The sequence below is a fragment of the Giraffa tippelskirchi genome, chromosome 2 (assembly GCF_054371585.1).
Source record: "Giraffa tippelskirchi isolate mGirTip1 chromosome 2, T2T-mGirTip1v1.2.pri, whole genome shotgun sequence".
NCBI lineage: Eukaryota > Metazoa > Chordata > Mammalia > Artiodactyla > Giraffidae > Giraffa > Giraffa tippelskirchi.
In genome coordinates, this window is record NC_137276.1 from 1,966,121 (window position 1) to 1,990,446 (window position 24,326).

Genomic DNA, 24,326 nt, shown 5'->3' on the forward strand with positions numbered 1-24,326 from the left:
AGATCGTCTTTCTTCTGCTTTAACTACTTTCTTTATCTCTGCGCCCTGTGCGTCTAATTCACTTTTATTACTTCGGTGCGGAGGGGAGTTTTATGCCATGATTAGCCATTTTTATCACCAACAGGAAATCATAACCAGCGTGCGGCACCAGAAGACGACCTTGGTAATTAGTGGTGGAGAATCCCAGGATCGCCGAATTTAAGCATTAGTCTCTATCACAAATCATGTCCCACCGTATTTCCCAGAAAAAATTATCAGGGGGAATCTACTACTCAGAGGCCCCTCATTGGGTTTCATTGTTCAATTAGCTTCGTAATGAAAATCTCCCCTCGTTTTCCTGATTGGATTAGTAACATAAACTCTGGTCTTAACATACTCTTAAATTTTTAACACAACTCTTTCTGAATACACTCTGTTATGTTCATTATTTATCCTGAACTTATCTTCTCATAGGAAACTAAGACATTTTCTACTACGCCAAAATTCTAAGAAAAAAAAAAAAGTTGTTCGTGAACTTATGAATTAGGAATAATCATATAAATTACAAACCATTTATTCCGTGTAATTGCCTGTCACAATGAATGAAGGGCACTGGGCAGACCCCAGTAAGATACCAGGATGGTCGAGTGTGAAAGAGACCACCTCTCAAGCCCTGGTCCTTACTTGTCTAACCTTTAATGAATGCGATTCCCAGTGGCCCCTCTAGACCTGGTCCGCTGACCTTTGCATCCCAGGCCTTCCTGCTCGTCCTCTGGCCAGCTCTGCTGACACTGGCTGTTCACTCCTGGTGACGTGGGCCCTGCTAGGGCGTGAGCAGGAGGAGGTCTCACTTCATTGCCTGTGATTTTACTGTAGCTTCAGGTGACTTCTTTGGGGTTTATCTCCCCCGTATAGATAGACCCTGGTGATCTTTTAACTTTATATTTGAATCTCACGTTTCGGTGCTGTCAGAACTCAGCCCCTTCCTCGCTAACGACTCTGTTTGAAAGGAAGCTGGCATGTGGGAATGAGCTGTGGTCCCAGTGCGGCCCTCAGGGGCCCCTGGACACGCGTGTGGGCTTTCGGTGCAACAGCCCTGTCCTCTCGCGGCCGCCCACCAGCGGTGCCCCACAGGGCGGGGAGCCTTGGCGTCCTGGGCGTTTGATCATTCTGACATGTCCTAACCTGTACTACCTCATAAAGCGCTGACACTGATGGTGGTAGAAAAAGATTCTCAGCTTTCAGGATGACATTTAATTTTCTTAAAATGAATCTAGAGCTTTAATTGCCCCTAACATTCTCAGCTCGGAACCTAGTTGCTGCTTGGAATAATGTACTAGGACCTTGTAATCTTACTGATTTTTTGAGATAAAGAAGACACGGTCCTTATTATATTATTCTAAAGGTGAGATTGAAATAATGAAAGCAGGTGGTAGAAGGAGAGGAATGTTCCCTTTGCCACCAGAGTTTATTGTGCCCACTGTAGTTCCATCTTTCTCTTAGAGCTGCTCAAAATTTGAGATAGCAGGGACTTCTTAAAAAAATTTTCTCATGGTGACTTTTCAGTTCCACATATGGGAGTTTGGTTCTGTTTCCTTTTGTTTAAGGGCTTCCCTGGTCACTCAGATGGTAAAGAATCTGCCTGCAATGTGGGAGATCTGGGTTCAATCTGTGGATGGGGTAGATCCCCTGGAGAAGGGAATGACTACCCACTTCAGTATTCTTGCCTGGAGAATCCCATGGACAGTGAGCCTGGCAAGCTACATACAGTTCATGGGGTCACAAAAAGCTGGACACAACTGAGCGACTAACACTTTCGCTTTTCACTTTCCCTTTGTTTAACAAAATCCAGTGTCTCTTATATATCCACGCAGCTAAATAAGTCAATCTGAATCTTGGATTCCTATTTATGTTGGTGTTATTTTCCCATGTTTTCTAATCTCAGAAAGACTTTTATTTCTGTCCAGATTCTATCCATAATTAGCAATGATCAGGTGTCCTAGCTGTAGTTTTCTGTTGTTTTTTTTTTTAAACTTTAGGAAATAAATCTTTTTTTTTTAGGAAATAAATCTTAATTTTCTTCTAGGGGATATCATGTTCAGACATTATTTTCTACATGAAGACAGAGACGGTGCTTTTCAGACCCCACTGTGTATCACAGTCAGCTGCACCATATGAAACAGGCCATGAACTTTGCCCCCAGGTGGATACTCCAGAAATGGGGTGGGGGTGTCCTTGGAGTGACAGGACCCTGCAAGGACACAGGCTTGTTGCTTCCCCTTCCTGCGGGGGCCGGGCCAGCCCAGCCTCCCGGGCCCTCGCTGCTCGGGGGTTTTCCGCCACTGGAGGCTGGGCTCAGTGGCACCGTGACTCCAGCCTCGCGGTCAGCCTGTTTCCAGACATGAGTCCAGGGGGGTTTTCTGCCCCGGACGCCAGGCCCTTCAGAAGCCATCTCTCAGCTGTTCTGCCTGTGTCTATTTCTGCAGAAGCAGGCAGCCGAGACAATTTGGGATAATCACAGGGAGGCCCTAGTCTAGGTCGCTCAACACCGTCAGCTGTGCCGTGAATTCTAAAGTCTCACGTGACCCCCCAGGCCTGTGTGATGGCTCTGCTGAGTTGGTCATTACCTAAATAGCCGCTATGGGCAGGTCTGTCTGCAGGAGACTAGTTAGTCTTTACTTGGTTGCCTATAATTGAAGAGGAGTGTTTCAGTCTGCTTTAAAGTGCTTTCCTGCTCTCTCTATTCCCAGGAGCCTCCGTCGATCCTGGTGACCAGCGAGGACAGAGCACCCAAAGGCACGAGGCCTGTGGCCTCCACCCCGGTGCCGGGATCCCCCTGGTAAGACCCCCGAACTTGGGAGCCGGGGAGACAGCCCTGTCTGACCAGCGCTTGTCGTCTCTGCCAAAGAGAAATGCATGCCCTGTGGGAAATGCTGTTTAAAACAAAGCCATTTGCAGCTCCTGGCTGGTCGAGTTCCACGCTGTTGCCACCATCTGCCAAAGGAAAAACAGCATTTAAGGGATAAGTTATCCTGCTCCTGTATATTTGCAAATATGCATTCAAGGAGGAATGCCGTCGCGTGTTATCTGTGGAAGGCCGTGTCTGGAGAGGCCTGCACACTTTGCATGTCCAAGGCCCTTCTGTGGACTCCAGGAAAAGTGCAACTGAGGAGCTGTTAATTAAAGACGAGCCTGCTCTCTGCGGCTGCCCTGGGAGGATTGCTGTTCTCTGAGCCTCTGCACTCAAAGCGCCCTCCACGAGGGAACCGCTGACTCTGGTTTTCAAAAATGTCCTTTTATAATGGAGTAATTTAGAAGCAGAAAAAAAGGTTATTATAGTAAAATTAGTTTTTAAGCCTGCAGATTAGACTGCAGGAAACGGTTGTGAGGAACAGCTAATTCAGAGGACAGGAACAGAGCCACTTAACGTGCCATCAAGGTAGGAGCAGCAGCTGACCGCGGTCCCCGGGTGTGGCATCTGCCCGGTGTGATGTCCTGAGTGGATCCCAGCATCTGTCCTGCCCTGGCCACCTGCTTACCGCGGGAAGCCCTGCTCTTAACTGGACGGACGGGGCCCCCTCTCCTTCTCTGCGCAGTGGTCGCTGTCATGAGCCCCAAGAGCCTCCCGCCCTTCAGCTCTAAGGCTCAGTGTGCTGGGGACGCCTCAGAGGTCCGGGGTCCCCGATGCTGACCCCTAATGACACAGTGTTTCCAGCGCTGAGAGAGTGTCCTGGTATTCAAGTCGGGTCTGATGCCAGCTCCCTGGTTAGTGCAGACCCCACGGACCGAGGGCCAAGTCCCAGGCCTCTGCCCCTGCACGTCTCCCCAACTGATGGCGAGTCCCGGACTTCCATAACCTCTCGTCAGGTTTGAAAATTTGCTAGGACTACTCGCAAGACTTAGGAGAGTGATTCACTTGTGATGACCTCTGTATTATACAGGGCACAGCCCGGGGGCAGCCGGGTGGCAGAGGCAAGGGCAGGCTGCGGGACAGGGGTCTCCGGGCCCCACGCCCTCCTGGGGCTGCCACCCCCCCAGGACGTCAGCAAGGTCAGCCCTCTGACCCCAAAGGAAGCTTTCTGAATACTTTATCGCTAGGCCGTCCTCCCTGCTCCTGGAGGGTGGGGGTGGGGCCAGTAAACCAACCCTCTGATCACGCGGTTGGTCTTTCTGGGACCAGCCCCCACCCTCCATGGGGCACATCAATCACCATGTCGTCAGCCTGAACTCACGTGAGGTTAGGGGCGCTCCTTATGAGTAAACAAGATGCCCCAATCGCTCAGCTAATTCCAAGGGTTTTAGGAGCTTGGTGCCAGGAACTGAATGGGGGACAAACCAGATTTAAACTGTTATTTTTTTTATGATGCCACAGACGCCGTCTGGGATCTTCTAGAACCAAACTCTCTCACGTGCATTTCTAAGGCAAGCACACTTGAGTGCAAATCACATGAGCGGCTGCGGTGAATTCAGCTAGGTGTGTGACCCTGTCACACCATGTACTTGGTGCTGTGCTGGGGGTTATAATTGGGTGGGAGACCTGGCCTCGAGCCCTAGAGACTTCTGACTGTGGAGGCTGCAGTTTCACCTTCTCGGTGATGCTGTGTTGGAGTGAAGAATGCTCCGTGGGATCCTAGGGTCGCAGCGTCCTCGGGGACCGCTCCTGCACGCCCCGGGTCGTCGGTCTGGATGAGTCACTGATGAGCCTTCAGGGCGCTGTCCTCTCTCGGGGAAGGGGCAGCGGGGCGGCAGGAGGCACCGCGCCTGCAGCTTTCCGAGTGGGCATTGGGACCACCGGCTGAGCCCAGGCGTTTCTGTCACCTCTCTCCGAGCCTCCCTGACTCAGCGCCACCTGAGCGAGGCTGCCTGGCCTCCGCGAGCATTCCGGGGCGAAGGGCACCCCCGCGCCTGGGAGGTTGGGTCCGCGTGCGCCCTGAAAAGTGCAGGAGGGACCAGGACCGTGCGGGGTGCAGGGCTGGGGGCGCGGGGGCAGCGCCAGCCTCGGCTCCTTCTGTGGCCTCCCAGCTTCCCAGCTGGGAGTGGCTGCGTGTGGCGTGGTCTGACGTGTGCTTAACCTTAGTGTCGCTCCCTCGGAAACTCAGGGAGAGCACGCCCTGGGATGACAGCAGTCTGCCTCCAGGAGGGGCTGCTCTGGCCTGGGGGTACCAGTGAGCTCAGACCCCCACCCCCACCCCCCGTCCACGGGCTGGGCTAGTCGTCAGCCCACGCCCCGGGGCACCCAGATCCTCAGGAAGCAAAGAGGTCCTCCAGGGGAGGGGGAGGCTGGGACGCCGGTTCCTCGGTTCCTCCACATGCATCCCCACCAGCCACTCTCCGACAGGCCAGGATGCACGAGGTCCCCCACGCGTGTGAGAGCTGACCCAGATGGACAACGCGCGAGCGCCTGCTGCCGTTAGCTCTCGGAGAGGCAGGACCCCGCGGCGGGGTGTCCTCCTGACCATGCGGCAGGGAGACGGGGGCAGGGGACTGGGCCTGTGAGACATGAGCCCAGGGACCCCGCAGGCCCCCGGGTGCTGTCGGAAGCTGAGGTGACCAGAGGTGCGGGCCGGGCTGCCAAGGAGCCGGAAGGCGTGCTCCGAGTGGATGTCCACTTGTCACGGCTGCGTGCTGAGCGCCTCTCACGTCTCACCTCGCCCTGTTCTCCCCTGGATGGGTGGCTTCTCTGTGGAGGCCCCCACTGGCCCAGCTCCAGGCTCGCTCCTGCAGCACCCCCTGCTCTGGCCCTGATTGGGCCAGGCAGGGGAGCCAGTGCTCGGGGATCCCTGCGGTGAGGAGCCCTTGCCGTGCGGAAGCTGGCCTCCGATGCACGTGACAGTGGAGTAGGTGGCACCGAGACTCTCCGAGAGGGCAAGTCCCCCCGGATGCCCCGGCCCGTGGTCCAGATGGAGTTGCCTGGAAGGTGCTGCTTCGCTTCCTGTCCCCGGGAGGCTTGCTGTCACATCAGAGGTCGCTGGGAACCCCAGGAGCTCTGTGCAGAATGAGGCCATAACCAAAAGCGCATTTCTGAGCATAAACCACCAGGTCCCAGGAGGAAGAGGGGAGAGCTGTTTCCACCCTCTTTTCCCTGAATCTTCGTGTCTGCGGGCCCCAGTGCCTCACCCGACCTGGCCCGTGGGGCCGGGGCTGCTCAGTCCTCACAGGTCAGCCCCTTCCTGGGGACAAAGGTGGGCAGAACGGGGAAGGGGGCAGAGAACAAAGGACACAGAGGGGCTGCCTTCTGGGTTCAGAGACCTCAGCCCTGCGGCTGTGACAGTGCCATGGGTCCACCCTGCAGACGGGACTCTGCTCCTGGGACAGCGCCCTCGGGGACAAGGGACCTGGGGGGTCTTCCCGTGTGTGGGAGGGGCGGAGACCCGGAGAGTGAGGCACGGAGACCTCCCCCGCCAGGCTGAGCTGGACGCTTGGAGAGAGAGGCAGAAATATCTTCCCTCTTACAGAGCCGCGAACGCTGGTGTGTGCTGTGTGAAGGCGATGGGGGGATCATTTCCTACGGCAAACCAGCAGTCCCCATTTCCGTTTGCAAACGGGTCTTCGTGCACTAGGGCTGCTAAGTGTGGATGTTTTGTACCAGACTTAACTAACTCTGGCAGGCTAATTGCACCCTCTGGGATTTGGGGACAGTTAAAGAGGAGAAGGAAATGGCAGCCATCCAGAAAGTATACATTGTGATTAAGCCAGAGGAATGTATACGTATAACTGAAAATGTGCATAAATGGTACATGAAATTAATCCTGCATCGTACAGCTGGCTCGGTCCAGCGGAGAGCAAGCATGACCAGTGGACGAGCAGATCTCTCCCAGGGAATCACGACTGTTGACCTGCTGCCAGCTCTTTGCTTCCGCTCCACAGTCGTCCCTGGGGCACCGGAAGTGGGCTCTTTGTATTCTGGACATGAGTGTGTGCGTGTTAATGGTTGTCATTCCTCTGTCTCCGGGGTGATAATCCCCCGTTAAGTCTCTAGCTGGCTCCGCTCTTCCAGAGGCTGGGTGGTGGTGGAGGTGGCAGTTGGGGCTGCTCCCCGCGCGGTGCTCCAGGCACTTCCTCTCTGAGAGGAAGGCGTGGTGGGACCACCCATCTACGCAGCGCCAGGTGCTGACGGAATCAGTGCATCCTGGAGGCAGCAAACGTACAGCACAGACCCGTCCCGCATCTGGGGAGAACCCAGTCAATTCCCATCGACATGAAGCTTCTTTCTTAACAGCCGGGCTTGGAGCCAGAGGGGAAGGAACTCAGAAACTCAGTGGGATAATGACCTGAATCCGCCTGGGGCCTCCCGTCGGGGGGACTTTTTGGAGCCTGCGTGTCTCTGTGTCTGAGTGTATCCCCTTCTTTGGGAAGAATGCCTGCCCAGGTGCGTGGTCTGCCCTTAGCCCAGCGGCCGGGGAGGTGACGGCTGTCAGCAGCTCCCGGGGCAGGAAGCTGAGACCCCTCCACTCTTCGCCCACCAGGAGCACAGCTCAGGGCCCCCTCACCCCCCAGGGGCTGCGACAGCCTCACTCACCTGCTTCCAGCTGCTTCTTAGTCCCCAGGCTCCCCTCATGTGTCAACCAGAGCCTTCTCAGGCCCGGCAGACCCGCAGCTCCGGGACCCCAGGACACCTCCCAGAGCCGGTGGGAAGGCCGGGGTTGGCTGAGGCTGGCCTCACATAGCCTTTGGGGTGCTGGCTGGGGGCTACCTCTGCACCCCTCTGTGCCCACGGGGGCATGAACCCCTCCCTGCCTCTGCGTGTGAGGCTGCCCGCCCCTTGGTAATTCTGGCTGAAGTGTCCTGTCCCTGGCGGTGGACGCACACGCCCCAGACTTTCTCAGCGAACTCATCACTCCCCGGGCCCTTCAGTTGCTGTAGCCGTGATGGTGCCACATTTGGTGAGACCAGGTCTCGTTTTTGAAAACCCCAAAGTGAGGTCTTCAGGGAGGAGATGAGGGTATGTGTCCTGCACAGACACTGCCTGCCTCTTGCTGTCGGAAAATCTCCTGGAAGTTTAGACTCTTCTCTGTCGTTCCCCTTTAGGGTCTGTCCTGAGTCAGGGTCCCCAGAAGCAGCCCTTTGGACAGCGCTCCCAGTGCCGGAGTTACTGAGGAATGGTTTCAAGGGAAGGGGCAGAAGAAGGCAGGCGAGGAGGTGGTGGTGGGGGGAAGGGCTGCGCTAAGAGAATGTGGTCTCAGCAGGAGACCAGTCACCATGGATTTGGCCCATGCCCTTGACCCCACCTGGCTGCTAGGGGAGGCGATCCCAGGGCAGGCATGGTCTCCAGGTGCAGCAGTGACCCGCTGAGCACAGCTACCCAGAGCCCAGGACGGACTAGCTCAGGAACCGGGGTGCCTGCCCATAAGGTTGATCCACAGGGAAGGGCATTGATGTGACCATGCCTGGGGTCCCGGACCAAACCGGAGAATTAACAGAGAAGAAGAGAAGATAGAATAGTAGAAGTTAGAAGGGACTTAAGAAATCATCTGGGACTAAACCTGAGCTTTTATAAATGAGGACGCTGAGTTCACAGCAGTGAGTTCACTGCTTGAGGTGCTGAGATGCACAGAGGCGGAGCCATCCTGGAAGGCAGGGGTCCATGGCCCTGGGCTCCTGAGTGCCCCCCAGTGACTCTAGAGGAGGGAACAGACCAGTCAGCCATGGGGCTGAGGCCACTGGAGGCAGGGCTGTGATGCCCAGATCACTGATGTGCATTTATGTGTGTGCAAACATGTGTGAGTGTGTGTGCGCATGTGCTTGCATGCACATGTGTATATGCATGTGTGAGTGCACACATATGTGTGTGTGCATGTGCATTTATGCACAGGTGTGTATGTGTGTGTGAATGTATGTGTGTGCATGCACAAGTGTGTATGTGTGTATGAATGTATGTGTGTATGCATGTGTGTGAATGCATGTGCGTGTGCACATGTGTGAGTGTGTGTGCATGTGCATTTATACACAAGTGTGTATGTGAATGTATGTGTGTGCATGTGTTTGTGTGAATACATGTGTGTGCATGCACACATGTGCAAGTGTGTGTGTGGAGGTGTGTGTGTGTGGAGGTGTGTGTGGGTGAAGGTGTGCTGGGCACAGGATGACTTCCTGCCAGAACAGCCGTACCTGTCAGGTGTATCTGCTGTAGAGGTTCATTGTCCTGCAGGTGAGGTCGGGGTCCCATGGGTCACACAGCAGCTCCTAAATTTTTAAATATATAGACAGGGATGCAGCGAGTCAAAAGGACATCTAGACTTTCCCACTCAGGCCAAGTGCAGTCAAACAGAGTGAAAAGATATCATCCCTGCTGTCACAAACCGACCTACTTGCTGCCAGGAGCTTTGGTCTTGGAGCTATTTTTCCAGCTGCAGCCTGGCCAAAGAGGCTTTGGAAGCCTGTGTGTGGGCAGGTGACCAGCTGCCTGCGTGCACCAGACAAGCCTGATGGATGCCCTCCGTGTGGGAGGGTGTCCAGGACCGGCCTTCACCCTCTGCACTGCTGCTGGTCTGCTGGCTTCTTACTTGACATCACCTGCATTCTGATCTAGCTGAAGCTGCAAATAGCCTGCGTTCGCAACAGACATACCTCCCCCCCACCCCACCCCATGGTGCCCAGATAACCTAGGTGGGCTACTCGTGGTGCTAAGAACACGTGCTGAGTGTTGCCGGGAGCGCAGCCCCCAGACCCACCGGGAGGCACTCCGTCACCCCCAGAGCGTCTGAGAGGGAAGGGGCTGTGCTCCCAGCAGGGTTTACTGTCCCTGCTGGCCCAGAATTCTGTGCGAGAACTCACGCAGTGCAGAATTGTACATAACAGCATAATTACCTGCAGCTTTATACACAGTAAAAGCTTCTTAAGCCAGACGACTTCTACACCAGCAGGCAGGCAGCTTCCTCCGGGCTGAGAGGTCACCTGTCCCCTGTCCAGGCCCACTGGGGGCAGCAAACAGAACCGTCCATCGGGCAGGAACTTTGTCCAGCTTGCCAGTCCTGCCCCTCAGGTCCAGCCCTTGTTGGCCCATCATCCAGTCTTTAGTAAAGGCTGACCTTGATGTTTGCCTCAATTCTACCACAGCAACGGGCATGTTAGGGTAACACAAATGTCCGTTTCAGGCCCCACTTACGTAGATGATGGAATGGAACTCACTGAGGGTGAGGGCAGCTCTCAAGGTCACCTGAAGGTCAAGGGCATGCCTAGACCTGGAGGGTGCATCCACTGAAAAGGCAGGTCATGGCCTTCTACCTGGATGACCAGGCCGGCAGGGGCCAATACTATGTGGGGGTCTAGGTCACTGCTGGCCGGATGCAGACCCTGATGCTGGCACCCAGGATGGGGAGGGTCAAGGGTGAGGTCTACTGGTCATCCACCTGTGGAAACTCACATCTCACAGCTCTGGAGGTCAGAATCCAACCCCACGGGGCTGAATCCAGGTGGAGCGGAGGGGGCCGATTCCCTTGCAAGGCTCAGGGGAAACTCTGCTCTAGACTTTCCAGCTTCTAGAGGCATTGGTATCCGCAGCCCCTTCCTCCAACGTCAAGGCCAGAATGGAGCATCTTCTGATCTCTGTCTTCACCCACCCACCCCGTGTGTGTGTGTGTGTCTGTCTGTCTTCTGATTCCATCCTCCCATCGCCTTCTCTGACTCTGACTCCCCAACCTCTCTCTTCCCTTATGAGGACCCTTCTGATGACGCTCAACCTGCCTGGACAGTCCATCTCAAGACATGAACTTAATCACACTTGAAAGGTCCCTTTTTCCCTGTAAGGTAACATTCATAGGTTCTTGGGAGTAGGATATAGACCTCTTTGGGGTCGTTATTTGGCTCACCACTCCCATGAACCTGGCCTGGCCAGACAGTAAATCAGACAGACCATCTAAAGGGCATTTCTATGAAGGGACCTGGACCTGGTCTGCACAGAGTTTCAGAACGAGGCTCAGCCCCTGAGCTGAGCCTTCTCTCTGGCCCATGGGAAGTGGCCAGCTGGTCTGAGCACAGAGGCTCAAAGGTGGGAGTGATTGTCTCTGTGGGAAGCAGACTGGTGTGTGCTGCCTGGATCCAGAGAGGAGGCAGGCGGCCAGGTGTGTCTGATGGTAAGGTAGGAGCTGGTGGTCAGGGGGCCAGGAAGTGCCCAGAAGTGTCCCCAATCCCTCAAGAAATCAATGACCAGAGGGTTTCAGTCCACGAGGCCTAGTCCTGCCCATTCCTGCAGTTCTGAGGAGAACGGGGAGAGTCCTGGAGCTTCCAGGGCCCTCAGAGGTCACTGTAGGAAGCTGAGGTCCCGGGAGGGAAGAGGCCTGGGCCAAGAGGAACCTTCTGGAAGGCCCAGACCAGAGGCAGGACAGAGCTCATTTCTCGAGGCCACTCCGGTGACCCTGAGCGGCCGTGCTGTTGGGACGCACCGAGGCCAGGTCTGAACTCCTGTGTGCGTCCCCACACTGCAGACTCACTCCATGGGAAGGGAGCTCTTCCTTTCCTTTGTTTTTCTTTTCTTCACTATGTTTCCTTTGCAATCTTTCCTTTTCTCTGATAACCTTTCACGAATATGAGGTCTTTAAACTGCATATTATTCGTTTTGGAGATTTTAGTTTCCTACATGTGAAAATGCAAAGCTAATTCTTTGCTCTCCTGAAAACAAAGCAGGATGCCAGGGCTGAGGTTGCTAATTCCAGTAGCCGGTTTGCTGGTTCTCAGCTGGAGAGGGATGAGCTGTGGCCTCCGTGTGGCTCCATGAACGCTGCTGCTCAGTCAGTGCCCAATTGGGGAAGTTTACCGGGAACCAAGGTCTGTGTTACCTGGTCCTTGGACCCAGGGCCAGAGTGGGAATCCAACTGAAAGGTTTGTAGGTGACTGTGGTTTTTGCTGGCCTTCGGGAAGAGCTCAGACCTCCTGGGACCCAGTTAAGCCACTCACTTCTCTGAACTTTGCTGTCCTTGCCAGTAAAAGGAAGGTCAGGTTGCTGTCTGCCTGTGAGTCAAATGAGAGAATATATGAGAAACATCTGAGAATCACCCCCGAAAAGCCAGACATCTCTATTATTATTCATACTTTGTGAAAATATTACCTTTGTGAATGTGTGGATTTCAGCCCCAAAGGGCTTTTTGGGTTTGGATGCATGCCTACACTAACCTGTCTGCAAATGCAGGAGACATAAGAGACTTGGGTTTGATCCCTGGGTCAGGAAGTTCCCCTGGAGGAGGGCATGGCAACCCACTCCAGTTTTCTTGCCTGGAGAATCCCACGGACAGAGGAGCTACAGTCCATAGGGTAACACAGAGTAAGACACGACTGATCGACTTAGAATACACACTGTGGTCTTTGATGCCTTTGAGGGAGACTAAGAGACGTTTCTCGATTTGCACAGGTCTGTGGTCTTTGATGCACGCCTTTGAGGGAGACTAAGAGACGTTTCTCGATTTGCACAGGTGTGTGGTCTGGACGGGCGATGATCGAGTTTTCTTCTTCAACCCGACGATGCAGTTGTCTGTCTGGGAGAAGCCGATGGACTTGAGGAACCGCGGAGACCTCAACAGGATCATTGAAGACCCTCCCCACAAGCGCAAGCTGGAGGCGGCAACAAGTAACTAAGAGATGGGCGGGCCCTGGCACCCACTTTTAGGAGAGTCTAGACTGTACGGTCCCTGAGCATGAGAGGAAAGCACAATTTTTCTGGTTATGCTGGCGGTTGATTTTGAAGGACTTGTGTTCCCTGTTTCAGAATTTAGTCATTAAGTTTTTATGGCACTTTCTGCAGAAACGTTGATCCTTCCACGGGATCAGCTCTGGCTTTCTGTTTGCATCATGTAAAGTTACAAACCCAGAGAAGGTTATGCTTCAGCCACTGGGAGCTTCCTTTCCAGCTCAGATATTAGCCTGCATTTAACCTTTTCTCTTACTTTTAAAAAGTTGTTTTCTATTGTCAAATGAATGGGTATTGGTTAAGCATTTTAGAAAAAGCAAAACAGTCTCACCATGTTAGCTCATCCATGGCGATCACTTTGATGTACTCAGTTTGTTGCTGGCCAAAATCTTGGCCTTCTCTGCCCACCGAAGCCAAATGAAAAATAGAGAGAGGGAGTTTGGAGGAAATATAAAGGTGGCTTTAACTCTCACCTGGCTGAGAGGGGAGAACAGCAGGCTCGTTCCTCCAGAGCTGCCCCCTCCGTGGAGAACCTTGTTGCTGTCCAGTCACTCAGTCACGTCTGACCCTTTGTGACCACATGGACTGCAGCATGCCAGGCTTCCCTGTCTTTCACTATCTCCCGAAGTTTGTTCAAACTCATGTCCATCGAGTCGGTGATGCCATCCACCCATCTCATCCTCTGTCGTCCCCTTCTCCTCCTGCCCTCAATCTTTCCCAGCATCGGTCTTTTCCAGTGAGTCAGCCCTTTGCATCACGAGGAGTCGAGGGGCTCATATAAGATGAGGGCTCACAGTCAGGAGTCAGTGATGGGGAACAAAGCTGTTAGGATCTTGATTTCTTCCTCTTGCATTGTTTCAAAGACAGTCACAGGCTGGTGTTGGCAACCCAGGAACTGAGTCTGTCAGTCCCGTGGCTCTGCAGGCTTCTTTCTGATATGTAACTGCAAGGGGAAGGGTGTTGTGAGGGTAAACACCAGATACAGGATGTATTTAGCATAGAGTCAAAGGAAATAGGTGTGAAGTGTCGCTCCTGCAGAGTTAAGGGGCAGAAAAGCAAACTTGGTTATAGACACGCAGTTAGAAGCAGTTAAAGTAAAAAAAAAAAAAACAAACAACAAACTAGGAATATTCAGGCTCACTGTTCTCTTTATCTTCTTTGTTCTCAGGAAAAGTGAAAGTCTTTAAGTCATGCCCAGTTCTTTGCAACCCCATGGGCTGTAGCCTGTCAGGCTCCTCGGTCCATGAAATTCTCAAGGCCAGAATACTGGAGTAGGTAGCCATTCTCTTCTCCAGGGGACCTTCCCAACCCAGGATCGAGCCCGGGTTTCCCACATTGCCGCAGATTCTTTAGTCTGAGTCACAAGGGAAGTTAAAGAAAAAAACTCATTCCTTTTTTTCCTTTTTACTGCACAGTTTCTTTGCTCTTTTTTTCCCTATCATTTCGTTTTTGCTCCAGATGTTGTATGAATACCCCTTGAGACTACATGTCATAATTGGTAACATGTAACCTTCTCCATCACGCACCCATTCCAGAACTTTGTAGGAAGTCCATCCACTCTTTGTTTACCCTAAAGAAGGGGAAAGATCCTTCCCAGCTGCAGAGGAACCCAATGCCTGGCAGAGAGATAGCTGTTCACAAGTTGCCCCAGCAAATCCCGTTTTCCCGAGAGTCAGAGAAGAACACTTTCATGTGTTCAGAAAGGATCCCTCCGATTAGGTCTTATACATTTTTTATCAGCTGTGTTGGGAAAGATGCACTCCCTGAGCACATGGGTTGAAATAGTATTGGCTTCACTGAGATCTTGAGATCAGGGTTTTCCCTGACTGACCCACAGAGCTTGGCTGAAAGGTCAGGAAATGGAATCTTGACCCCTGAAGTGTTTGCTTTAGCTTTGGAGTGGTATATTAGGTTTGCAGTATTTTTGACTGGATCTCAAGTGACGCTAATACAAATGACAGAGATCAGCCCACACTTTTAGCTGGATCCAGAAGCATTTGAATGGAACTTTAACAGAAAGTGTCTTAAAAGCTTCCTCAACATTTTGATCAGTGCTAAGGGACATGGACAGATTGCTCTTGCAAAGCTGGTAGCAGTCTGCTAAGATGGAGTGACTGATACCGATAACACTGTCAACTGAAAACGTACACCGAGCCTGAAAGTTGAGAGTTATGTCTTATTCGGCAGAAATTTTTAGGACTTCAAGTCCAGGAGACACATCTCAAGTGACCCTGAGAGAACTGTTCCGAGCAGGGCAGAGAGGAGCCAGGTTCCATAGACGTTTTACAGCAAAGGTCAGGTAGTCTGAACCCAAAGATTATTGTTAACTAAAGAAAACCAGATATCCCAAAGTAAGGAACTGAGTGCCTTTCTATGTGTGGGGAAGTGCAAGAGTGTGGGCTCACTGACATTGTCCCTTTCACATGCGCTGCAGCTTATCTGGGGCAGTGTCCTGTGTTTTCACACTCTGAGTTCCCTCGGGGCTTATTCCGGGGAGTGGCTGTAGTCGATGGCTGCTAGGTCCTGGGTATTCTCAGGGCTCAGCGGCTCACACTGGAGGGCCGCGGTCACTGGTGACTGTGGCATCCTTGTTTGCAGATGTGGCAGGGAGCATTCCATTTCTCAGTGCGTTCCCCTCCCTTAAGATAACGAGGGCGCCTCTCCAGAGCATCAGCTCGAGTCAACTGATGAGAAAGGAATGTTCTAGCTGCACATCTCTGTAACACCAAGCTACTCTCAGGGACACTGAGAATTGGGTGTGTGATTTCGCTGCCTCCTTTGACTGAGGCATCCATTATCTAAAAAGATGCTTGGCATGCTGAATGAAGGCTTGAACCAAAACCCCTCACACAGAGACACCCAGCTTCCAACGCCCTCACTCAGGGACAGGAGGGACCGTCACCACCTGGGGGGTGGTGTCCTGAGACCTGCCAAGCCCTGGAGGACATTCAGGTGCAGTTTGTCAGGAGGATACTTATTTGCAAACAATGTAGAAGCAAACAATACAGGCAGTCTCCTGCTCCTTTCTGCAGCTTGCATTCTCAGAGATAATTGGGTGCTGTTTCTTTTCTTTCCCAAGGCCTGGCAGGGATGAGAAAGGATGGAACTCATTAGCAGTCAGGACAGTTGTTCACCTGTTTTTCTGCTCTGGACCGAGTCGAGTCAAGGCTACGCAAGAGCAGAGAAGGGTGAGCAGGGTCCTCCCCCACCCCAAGTCCCCTGCCCTTTCGAGGCTTCTGAGGTGGAGGACAACGTTAGAGGATTAACAAGCATGTTAGAAAAGTGAAGAGTTAATCTGAGCAAAAATCGATTCCACTCCCGAAGCCCCAAACCGGAAGTGGTTGGAGCCTGGGAAGGCTGGCCTGGTGCAGGCGCAGAGGCAGAGCGGGGAGCCAGCTGCCGGGCACCAGGGAGGCCCAGCCTCCTGCCCAGCCGGCCCTCCTCAGTCTCCACTGACCGGCAACCCTGAGGCTTTTCCTGGCTCACATGTCTGTCCAATGGCCTCCTTGTATAATTAATTACAACAAGGACTTGAATTATCTGGGTCATAGATCAGGGCTCCATTTCACTCTGCTGGCCTGAATCTCATTTTGCATTTAAACAGGTGGAGAATGGAGCCTTAAATCTAACAAACACAACTGGAAATACCCGATTCTTGTAGGCTTAACACATCAAGGCATTTTGTCTGCCACCATTGTAATGGTGGCTCCTGAACTACTCTATCCAGAGAGATGTGTGATTATAAACTTACACGCAGTTACAAAAGGAGCTTTAACCTTACTTACTCTTATTAAGAGAGGAAGAGCTGCCTTAAGCAGTCTTAAATTATTTAACCCGCATCTTAAAGACGTGCGATGACCTCAATTCTCAACTTCCGGTTGCAGAGCAGGAATTGACATTTAAATGGATAACTTCTAATTTCCTAAGATCCACTCACTGAAATTATCCTGTTTGCAGCAAAACAGGACAGGGAGTATTTCTAGAAGACTAATTAGTAATGAGCAGGCAGAGTTGATGACTTCGGGCCACGAGCAAGGTGAATTTTTCCCTGGCTGGCCACCTGTCGTGACTCATCTAATGTTCTGACCCTAATTGTTATAAGAATCAGCTCTAGGGGAAATTGTTCTTGGTATAGAATTGTTTTTCACATTGTCTTGGACTATGAGTCATTGTAGATTTGAATATTAAAACCTGTTTCTTGCCTGAAATGGAACCATTAATCATTCCAATTGATTTTCATTATTTTTCAAGAGGCAAATAGAATTTGACAAAATATCTGCCACATTTAGGGCTTCCCTGGTGGCTCACCTGGTAAAGAATCCACCTGCAGTGTTGGAGACCTGGGTTCAGTCCCTGGGTTAGGAAGGTTCCTTGAAGAATGGAACGGCTACCCACTCCAGTATTCTGGCCTGCAGAATTGAATTCCGTGGACTGTATAGTCGATGGGGTCACAAAAGGTCAGACACGACTGAGCGACTTTCACTTTCACACTTGCACTTTCTGCCACATTTGACTGCAGTAGGTTTGGAGGGGTGTGTGTGTGTGTATGTGTGTGTGTACGTGTATATGTGTGTGTGTGTGTATTTTGTGTGCGTACTAGGAATATCAGCATGGAAGGAGGAGTCAATATCGTCAGGCAACTATGGGGAAAGGATGCAGAACTGCCAGAAGGGCTAAGTCATTCAACAGATAAAAGGTCCCCTTTTCTCCACTCTGTTTTCCTTACTGAGAGGTTTAGCTGAAGGCCTGAATTATTTCCTAATCATCCTACAGTGCATCCAGACTTTTACAGCTCTAGCAGGCAGGCTATTAGTTGGGAATAATGCCTGTTGAACTGTGAAGTGAGAAGCAGCGTCTCCACCCCACGTCCACTCCGTGTCCTGACGTTTGGGGCGGCAGTGTCTCCACCCCACATCCACTCCATGTCCTGACGTTCAGGGCGCTACAGGCTCTCCTTCTGGAGGACACCCCACTCTTGTCTGTGTTCCCACCAGCTTCAGCATTTCTCAAATCTCTTAGAGGCTCAGTCCTGCCAACTGCGTTTACCTGCAGCACCAAAGACCTCCCTTCAGGGCAATGGGTAGTGGAGACTGAAGTGAAATGAAAAGTTGTGAGTTACGTTTTATTCAGGGACCTCACTGAGGACTGTAGCCAGGGAGAGAGCCTCTCAGGTCACTCTGAGGAGCTACTCCGAAAGGTGTTGACTTAAAAAAAAGAAGTGCAATGTGAGAGTTGTGAGTCAAGTTTATTTGGTGTGAAATGAAGACCGCAGGCCTGAAGAAAGCCTCTTGGACGGCTCTGAGAGACGGCTCCGAAGAGTCAGGGGCAGGTCAGTGCAAACATGGTTTTGGTGAAGGGGGAGTCTATGCAATCAAGCACATATTTTGCAGAAGATTTCTACTAGTCTCATGAGGGTTACTGCTAGTCATGAGGAACAGTCATCACCATAAGGATTTTAGTGCTTTTATAGATATGCAGACATACAAGAACTGGGCTCATAAAATCAGCTCCTGAAAATATCTAGCTACCTGAAAACCTGTCCTGCCAGTTTCTCCAGGGCACAGAGGGCCTTGCTCCTGCTCTTCACCCTGAGCTCCTTCCAGGGGGTTTTGAAGGTCAGCAGCTGCAGCAGCACCTGATTTAATCCTTGTAGAGGTGAACGGCAGGGGCCAGTTTGTAGGTGACTGTGGTAAGGGAGGAGCCAGGATATACAGGGGTTTTTGCTGAGAAAAAAAATTTGATTGAACCCTAAAGATTACAGCTAATCACAAAAACCAGACATCTCAAGTAAATGATTTTAGTGATCTTCTGTGTGCAGGAAGGTGAGAGAGTCGGACTCCCTGACATCACTCCTGAGACGTGCACCTTCACTCTCCAGGACCAGTGTCCTGCTTTTTTCCTTCCTGAAGTCCCCTCAAGGCTCAGCGTCAGGGATGTGACTGATGGCTTGTTAGCAGGCGAGGTTCTTTGTTTACTGAAATGGCAGGCGACTTCTTTTGGTCCACAGTAGAAATTTTCCTGCCTTCTGGCCCCTGAGGCCTCATCACCTACCCCATTCAGGATGGGGATCCCGCCCCTTCTGCCGGGGGTTTGGTGCAGTCTGGTAGGATGTACCAGAGGGTGATCAGATAAAACGCCTGTGAGTCTGTCCTCTAGGGTGGGGAGGGGGACACGGAGGCAGGCAAGGCCAAGGACTATCTCCCAGCCTCTCTCCCCTGCCTTCTGTCTCCCATGGGTACCTCCCAGTGGCTGAGGAAGACAGGATGCTGGTGTGGGGTGGGGCGGGGGACCTGCCTAGGCCAGAGGGGGAGGGGGCCCTGGGGGGAAAGAGGCCTCCTGGTCCCTCCATGCCTGCCACCGCCCCAGGAGCTGGCCACCCTCCATGTTGGCCCCTGTTGCTGCTGTAACAGATGATCGCAAGTTTAGTAGCTTAAACAAACACCAACTTGCTGCTTTCCAGTCCCAGAGGTCAGAAGCCCAACTGAAATCTCACTGGTGGGTCTGAGCTGCTTCTTTCTGGGGGATCTAGGGCAGAACTCACTTCCTGTGTCTTCCAACTCCAAGAACCATCTGGTTTCTGGGGCCCTGGGGCTGGTTAGGAGCCTTCACCCCTGCCATGCAACCTAGGATGTTCACAGTGGCTCAGCTGGCAAAGAATCCTCCTGCAATGTGGGAGACCTGGGTTCGGTTCCTGGGTCAGGAAGATCCGCTGGAGAAGGGATAGGCTACCCACTCTGGTATTCGTGGGCTTCCCTTGTGACTCAGCTGGTAAAGAATCCACCTGCTATGTGGGAGACCTGGGCTCGATCCCTGGGTTGGGAAGATCCCCTGGAGAAGGGAAAGGCTACCCACTCCAGTATTCGGGCCTGGAGAATTAATTCCATGGACTGTATAGACCATGGGGTCACAAAGAGTTGTACGCGACTGAGTGACTTTCGCTTTCTTTTCCAGGGTTTGGGTATGGACATCTTTGGAGGCCATTGGTCTGCGGTCCTGTGTCTTTATACCTATTCGACAGTAGAGGGAATTAAAGAAATCAGATCAACTGGCCTGCTCAAGGTCACACTTCTATTGAGTGGGGGACCAGGGATTTGCACTGTGGAGGGTCTGACTCCAGATCTAAGGAGGGCCAGCCTGGCCAGATGTCTTATGAGCATTAAATGAAAAGGGCTTCTTGAAAGCATTTTGCTTCCTGCTTGACACAGAAGAGTTGGGTGCGGGGAGCCAGGCGCTTCCACCCTGCTTTGTCCCGATCCATGATAGACCTGGCAGGGTGTCACTTGGCTTCAATTGTTCTGTAAATATTTGTTTGAATTCAAGGCAGATGTACACTGATGATGACTTTCATTTCACCAAGAAGGACATGAAACCATGCCTGTGAGTAAACACAGCTGTGACTTGTGAAAGGGTCGCTTTCCCGAGCGTTCTTTGCCCAGGAACAATGCATCGATCTCCACGTCACAGGGGGCCAGGTGGCCGGTGCTCGGCAAGACCCAGGACCACTGACAAAGCAGATGCTGCTTGTTCCCCAAAGTCAAGGATGAGCATCATCACTCATCCACAAGGACTCTGGTGGACGAGAAGGGCTCTCCCCACACAGGTCACCTGGCCCCTCTTTGGGAGGACCCTGGCCATCACCTGCCCCGTGTTCCGTCCATACCCTGACACTGCCTGGTGGACCCGCCCATGCCTCCTCTGCACAGAGAATGGACCAGGCTTCTTGTTTTGTTAATGCCATTACCAAATCGGCACCCACTCTGATCAGTCCTTGTAACATGACCTGGTGTAAAGCAGGTAAGTGTAGACAGGTCATCCCTGCAGAGAATCCCACACTGACAGAATTTGCCAAGTAGCCTGTGATGCGAAGATGGACACAATAAAGGACAGAAATGGTAGGGATCTAAAAGAAACAGAAGATATTCAGAAGAGGTGGCAAGAATACACAGAAGAACTGTACAAAAAAGATCTTCATGACCCAGATAACAACGATGGTATGATCACTCACCTAGAGCCAGACATCCTGGAATGTGAAGTCAAGAGGACCTTAGGAAGCATCACTACGAACAAAGCTAGTGGAGGTGATGGAATTCCAGTTGAGCTATTTCAAATCCTGAAAGATGCTGTGAAAGTGCTGCACTCAATATGCCAGCAACTTTGGAAAACTCAGCAGTGGCCACAGGACTGGAAAAGGTCAGTTTTCATTCCAATCCCAAAGAAAGGCAATGCCAAAGAATGCTCAAACTACTGCACAATTGTACTCATTTCACATGCTAGCAAAGTAATGCTCAAAATTCTCCAAGCCAGACTTCAACAGTACGTGAACTGTGAACTTCAGATGTTCAAGCTGGTTTTAGAAAAGGCAGAGGAATCAGAGATCAAATTGCCAACATCTGCTGGATCATCGAAAAAGCAAGAGAGTTCCAGAAAAACATCTATTTCTGTTTTTATTAACTATGCCAAAGCCTTTGACTGTGTGGATCACAACAAATTGTGGAAAATTCTTAAAGAGATGAGAATACCGGACCACCTGACCTGCTTCCTGAGAAATCTGTATGCAGGTCAAGAAGCAACAGTTAGAGCTGGACATGGAACAGACTGGAACGACAGGTTCCAAACAGGGAAAGGAGTACGTCAAGGCTGTATATTGTCACCCTGCTTATTTAACTTTTACACAGAGTACATCACGAGAAATGCTGGGCTGGAAGAAGCACAAGCTGGAATCAAGATTGCTGGGAGAAATATCAATAACCTCAGGTATGAGAGGACACCACTCTCATGGCAGAAAGTGAAGAAGAACTAAAGAGCCTCTTGATGAAAGTGAAAGAGGAGAGTGGAAAAGTTGACTTAAAGCTCAACATTCAGAAAACTAAGATCATGGCATCTGGTCCCATCACTTCATGGGAAATAGGTGGTGAAACAGTGGAAACAGTGGCTGACTTTATTTTTAGGGGCTCCAAATTCACTGCAGATGGTGACTGCAGCCATAAAACTAAGATGCTTGCTCCTTGGAAGAAAAGTTATGACCACCCTAGACAGCTTATTACAAAGCAGAGACATTACTTTGCCAACAAAGGTCCATCTAGTCAAAGCTATGATTTTTCCAGCAGTCATGTATGGATGTGAGAGGTGAACTATAAAGAAAGCTGAGCGCTGAAGAATTGATGCTTTTAAACTGTGGTGCTGGAGAAGACTCTTGAGAGTCCCTTGGACTGCAAGGAGATTCAACCAGTCAATCTTAAAGGAAATCAACCCTCAATGTTCATTGGAAGGACTCATGCTGAAGCTGAAGTTGCAACACTTTGGCCACCTGATGCAAAGAATTGACTCATTTGAAAAGACCCTGATGCTGGGAAAGATTGAGGGCAGGAGGAAAAGGGGATGACAGAGGATGAGATGGATGGTGTCACCGACTCAATGGACATGAGTTTGAGTAAACTCTGGGAGTTGGTGATGGACAGGGAGGCCTGGCGTGCTGCAGTCCACAGGGTCGCAAAGAGTCAGACACGACTGAGTGACTGAACTGAACTGTGATGGGAAGGAAGGTTCCGGAGCCCGGCGTGCAGCCACCATGGGGCTCTGTAATGCTCTGTAATGATACTTTGTAAAACTCGCCTTCAGTTTGCTGGATGGGCAGGGACAAGGCGCGTTCAGGTTTCTCAGTTCATTCAGTTCAGTAGCTCAGTCGTGTCCGACTCTCTGCGACCCCATGAATTGCAGCACGCCAGGCCTCTCTCTCCATCACCAACTCCCGGAGTCCACCCAAACCCATGTTCATCGAGTCGGTGATGCCATCCAACCATCTCATCCTCTGTCATCCCCTTCTCCTCCCGCCCCCAATCCTACCCAGCATCAGGGTCTTTTCCAATGAGTCAACCCTTCGCATGAGGTGGCCAAAGTATTGGAGCTTCAGCTTCAACATCAGAGCTTCCAATGAACACCCAGGATTGATCTCTTTTAGGATGGATTGATTGGATCTCCTTGCAGTCCAAGGGACTCTCAAGAGTCTTCTCCAACACCACAGTTCAAAAGCATCAATTCTGCGGCGCTCAGCTTTCTTCACCGTCCAACTCTCACATCCATACATGACCACTAGAAAAACCATAGTCTTGACTAGACGGACTTTTGTTGGCAAAGTAATGTCTCTGCTTTTAAACATGCTATCTAGGTTGGCCATAACCTTCCTTCCAAGGAGTAAGCGTCTTTTAATTTCATGGCTGCAGTCACCATCAGCAGTGATTCTGGAGCCCAAAAAAGTAAAGTCTGACACTGTTTCCACTGTTTCCCCATCTATTTCCCATGGAGTGATGGGACCAGATGCCATGATCTTAGTTTTCTGAACATTGAGCTTTAAGCCAACTTTTTCACTCTCCTCCTTCACCTTCATCAAGAGGCTCTTTAGTTCTTCTTCACTTTCTGCCATAAGGGTGGTGTCATCCGCATATCTGAGGTTATTGCTATTTCTCCCGGCAATCTTGATTCCTGACCTGATAGACAGAATGCGTGATGAACTATGGACAGAGGTTCGTGACATTGTACAGGAGACAGGGATCAAGAAAATCCCCATGGAAAAGAAATGCAAAAAAGCAAAATGGCTGTCTGAGGAGGCCTTACAGATAGCTGGGAAGAGAAGAGAAGCGAAAAGCAAAGGAGAAAAGGAAAGATATTCTCATCTGAATGCAGAGTTCCAAAGAATAGCAAGGAGAGATAAGAAAGCCTTCCTCAGCGATCAGTGCAAACAAATAGAGGAAAACAACAGATTGGGAAAGACTAGAGACCTCTTCAAGAAAATTAGAGATACTAAGGAAACATTTCACGCAAAGATAGGCTCGATAAAGGACAGAAATGGTATGGACCTAACAGAAGCAGAAGATATTAAGAAGAGGTGGCAAGAATACACAGAAGAACTGTACAAAAATGATCTTCACGACACAGATAATCTCGATGGTGTGATCACTCACCTAGAGCCAGACATCCTGGAATGTGAAGTCAAGTGGGCCTTAGAAAGCATCACTATGAACAAAGCTAGTGGAGGTGATGGAATTCCAGTTGAGCTATTTCAAATCCTCAGAGTGATGCTGTGAAAGTGCTGCACTCGATATGCCAGCAAATTTGGAAAACTCAGCAGTGGCCACAGGACTGGAAGAGGTCAGTCTTCGTTCCAATCCCAAAGAAAGGCAATGCCAAAGAATGCTGAAACTACCGCACAACTGCCCTCATCTCACATGCTAGTAAAGTAATGCTCAAAATTCTCCAAGCCAGGCTTCAGCAATACGTGAACCGTGAACTTCCAGATGTTCAAGCTGGTTTTAGAAAAGGCAGAGGAACCAGAGATCAAATTGCCTATATCCGCTGGATCATCGAAAAAGCAAGAGAGTTCCAGAAAAACATCTATTTCTGCTTTATTGACTATGCCAAAGCCTTTGACTGTGTGGATCACAATAAACTGTGGAAAATTCTGAAAGAGATGGGAATACCAGACCATCTGACCTGTCTCTTGAGAAACCTGTATGCAGGTCAGGAAGCAACAGTTAGAACTGGACATGGAACAACAGACTGGTTCCAAATAAGAAAAGGAGTACGTCAAGGCTGTATATTGTCAGGTTTCTAGACACCGCTGAATCGGTGCTGATAAAGGGGTTATGTCCTGTCTCTGCCTTCGAGGCCCAGGGCGTAGGAGAGTCCAGAATAGCACTTTTCAAAGCAGTTTCCCTCAGAAACTAGTGCTTCA

General features: G+C 51.2%; 1 protein-coding gene across 1 annotated transcript in view; it reads left to right on the top strand.

The window, feature by feature from the left end:
* TCERG1L (transcription elongation regulator 1 like) overlaps positions 1-24,326 on the top strand; it is a 196,258-nt gene that overhangs the window by 131,232 nt on the left and 40,700 nt on the right. Inside the window, exons 6-7 of the mRNA XM_081572894.1 lie at positions 2,730-2,818; positions 12,384-12,538. Of these exons, the coding sequence (XP_081429020.1) occupies positions 2,730-2,818; positions 12,384-12,538 (244 nt within the window). The remainder of the gene's footprint in view (positions 1-2,729; positions 2,819-12,383; positions 12,539-24,326) is intronic.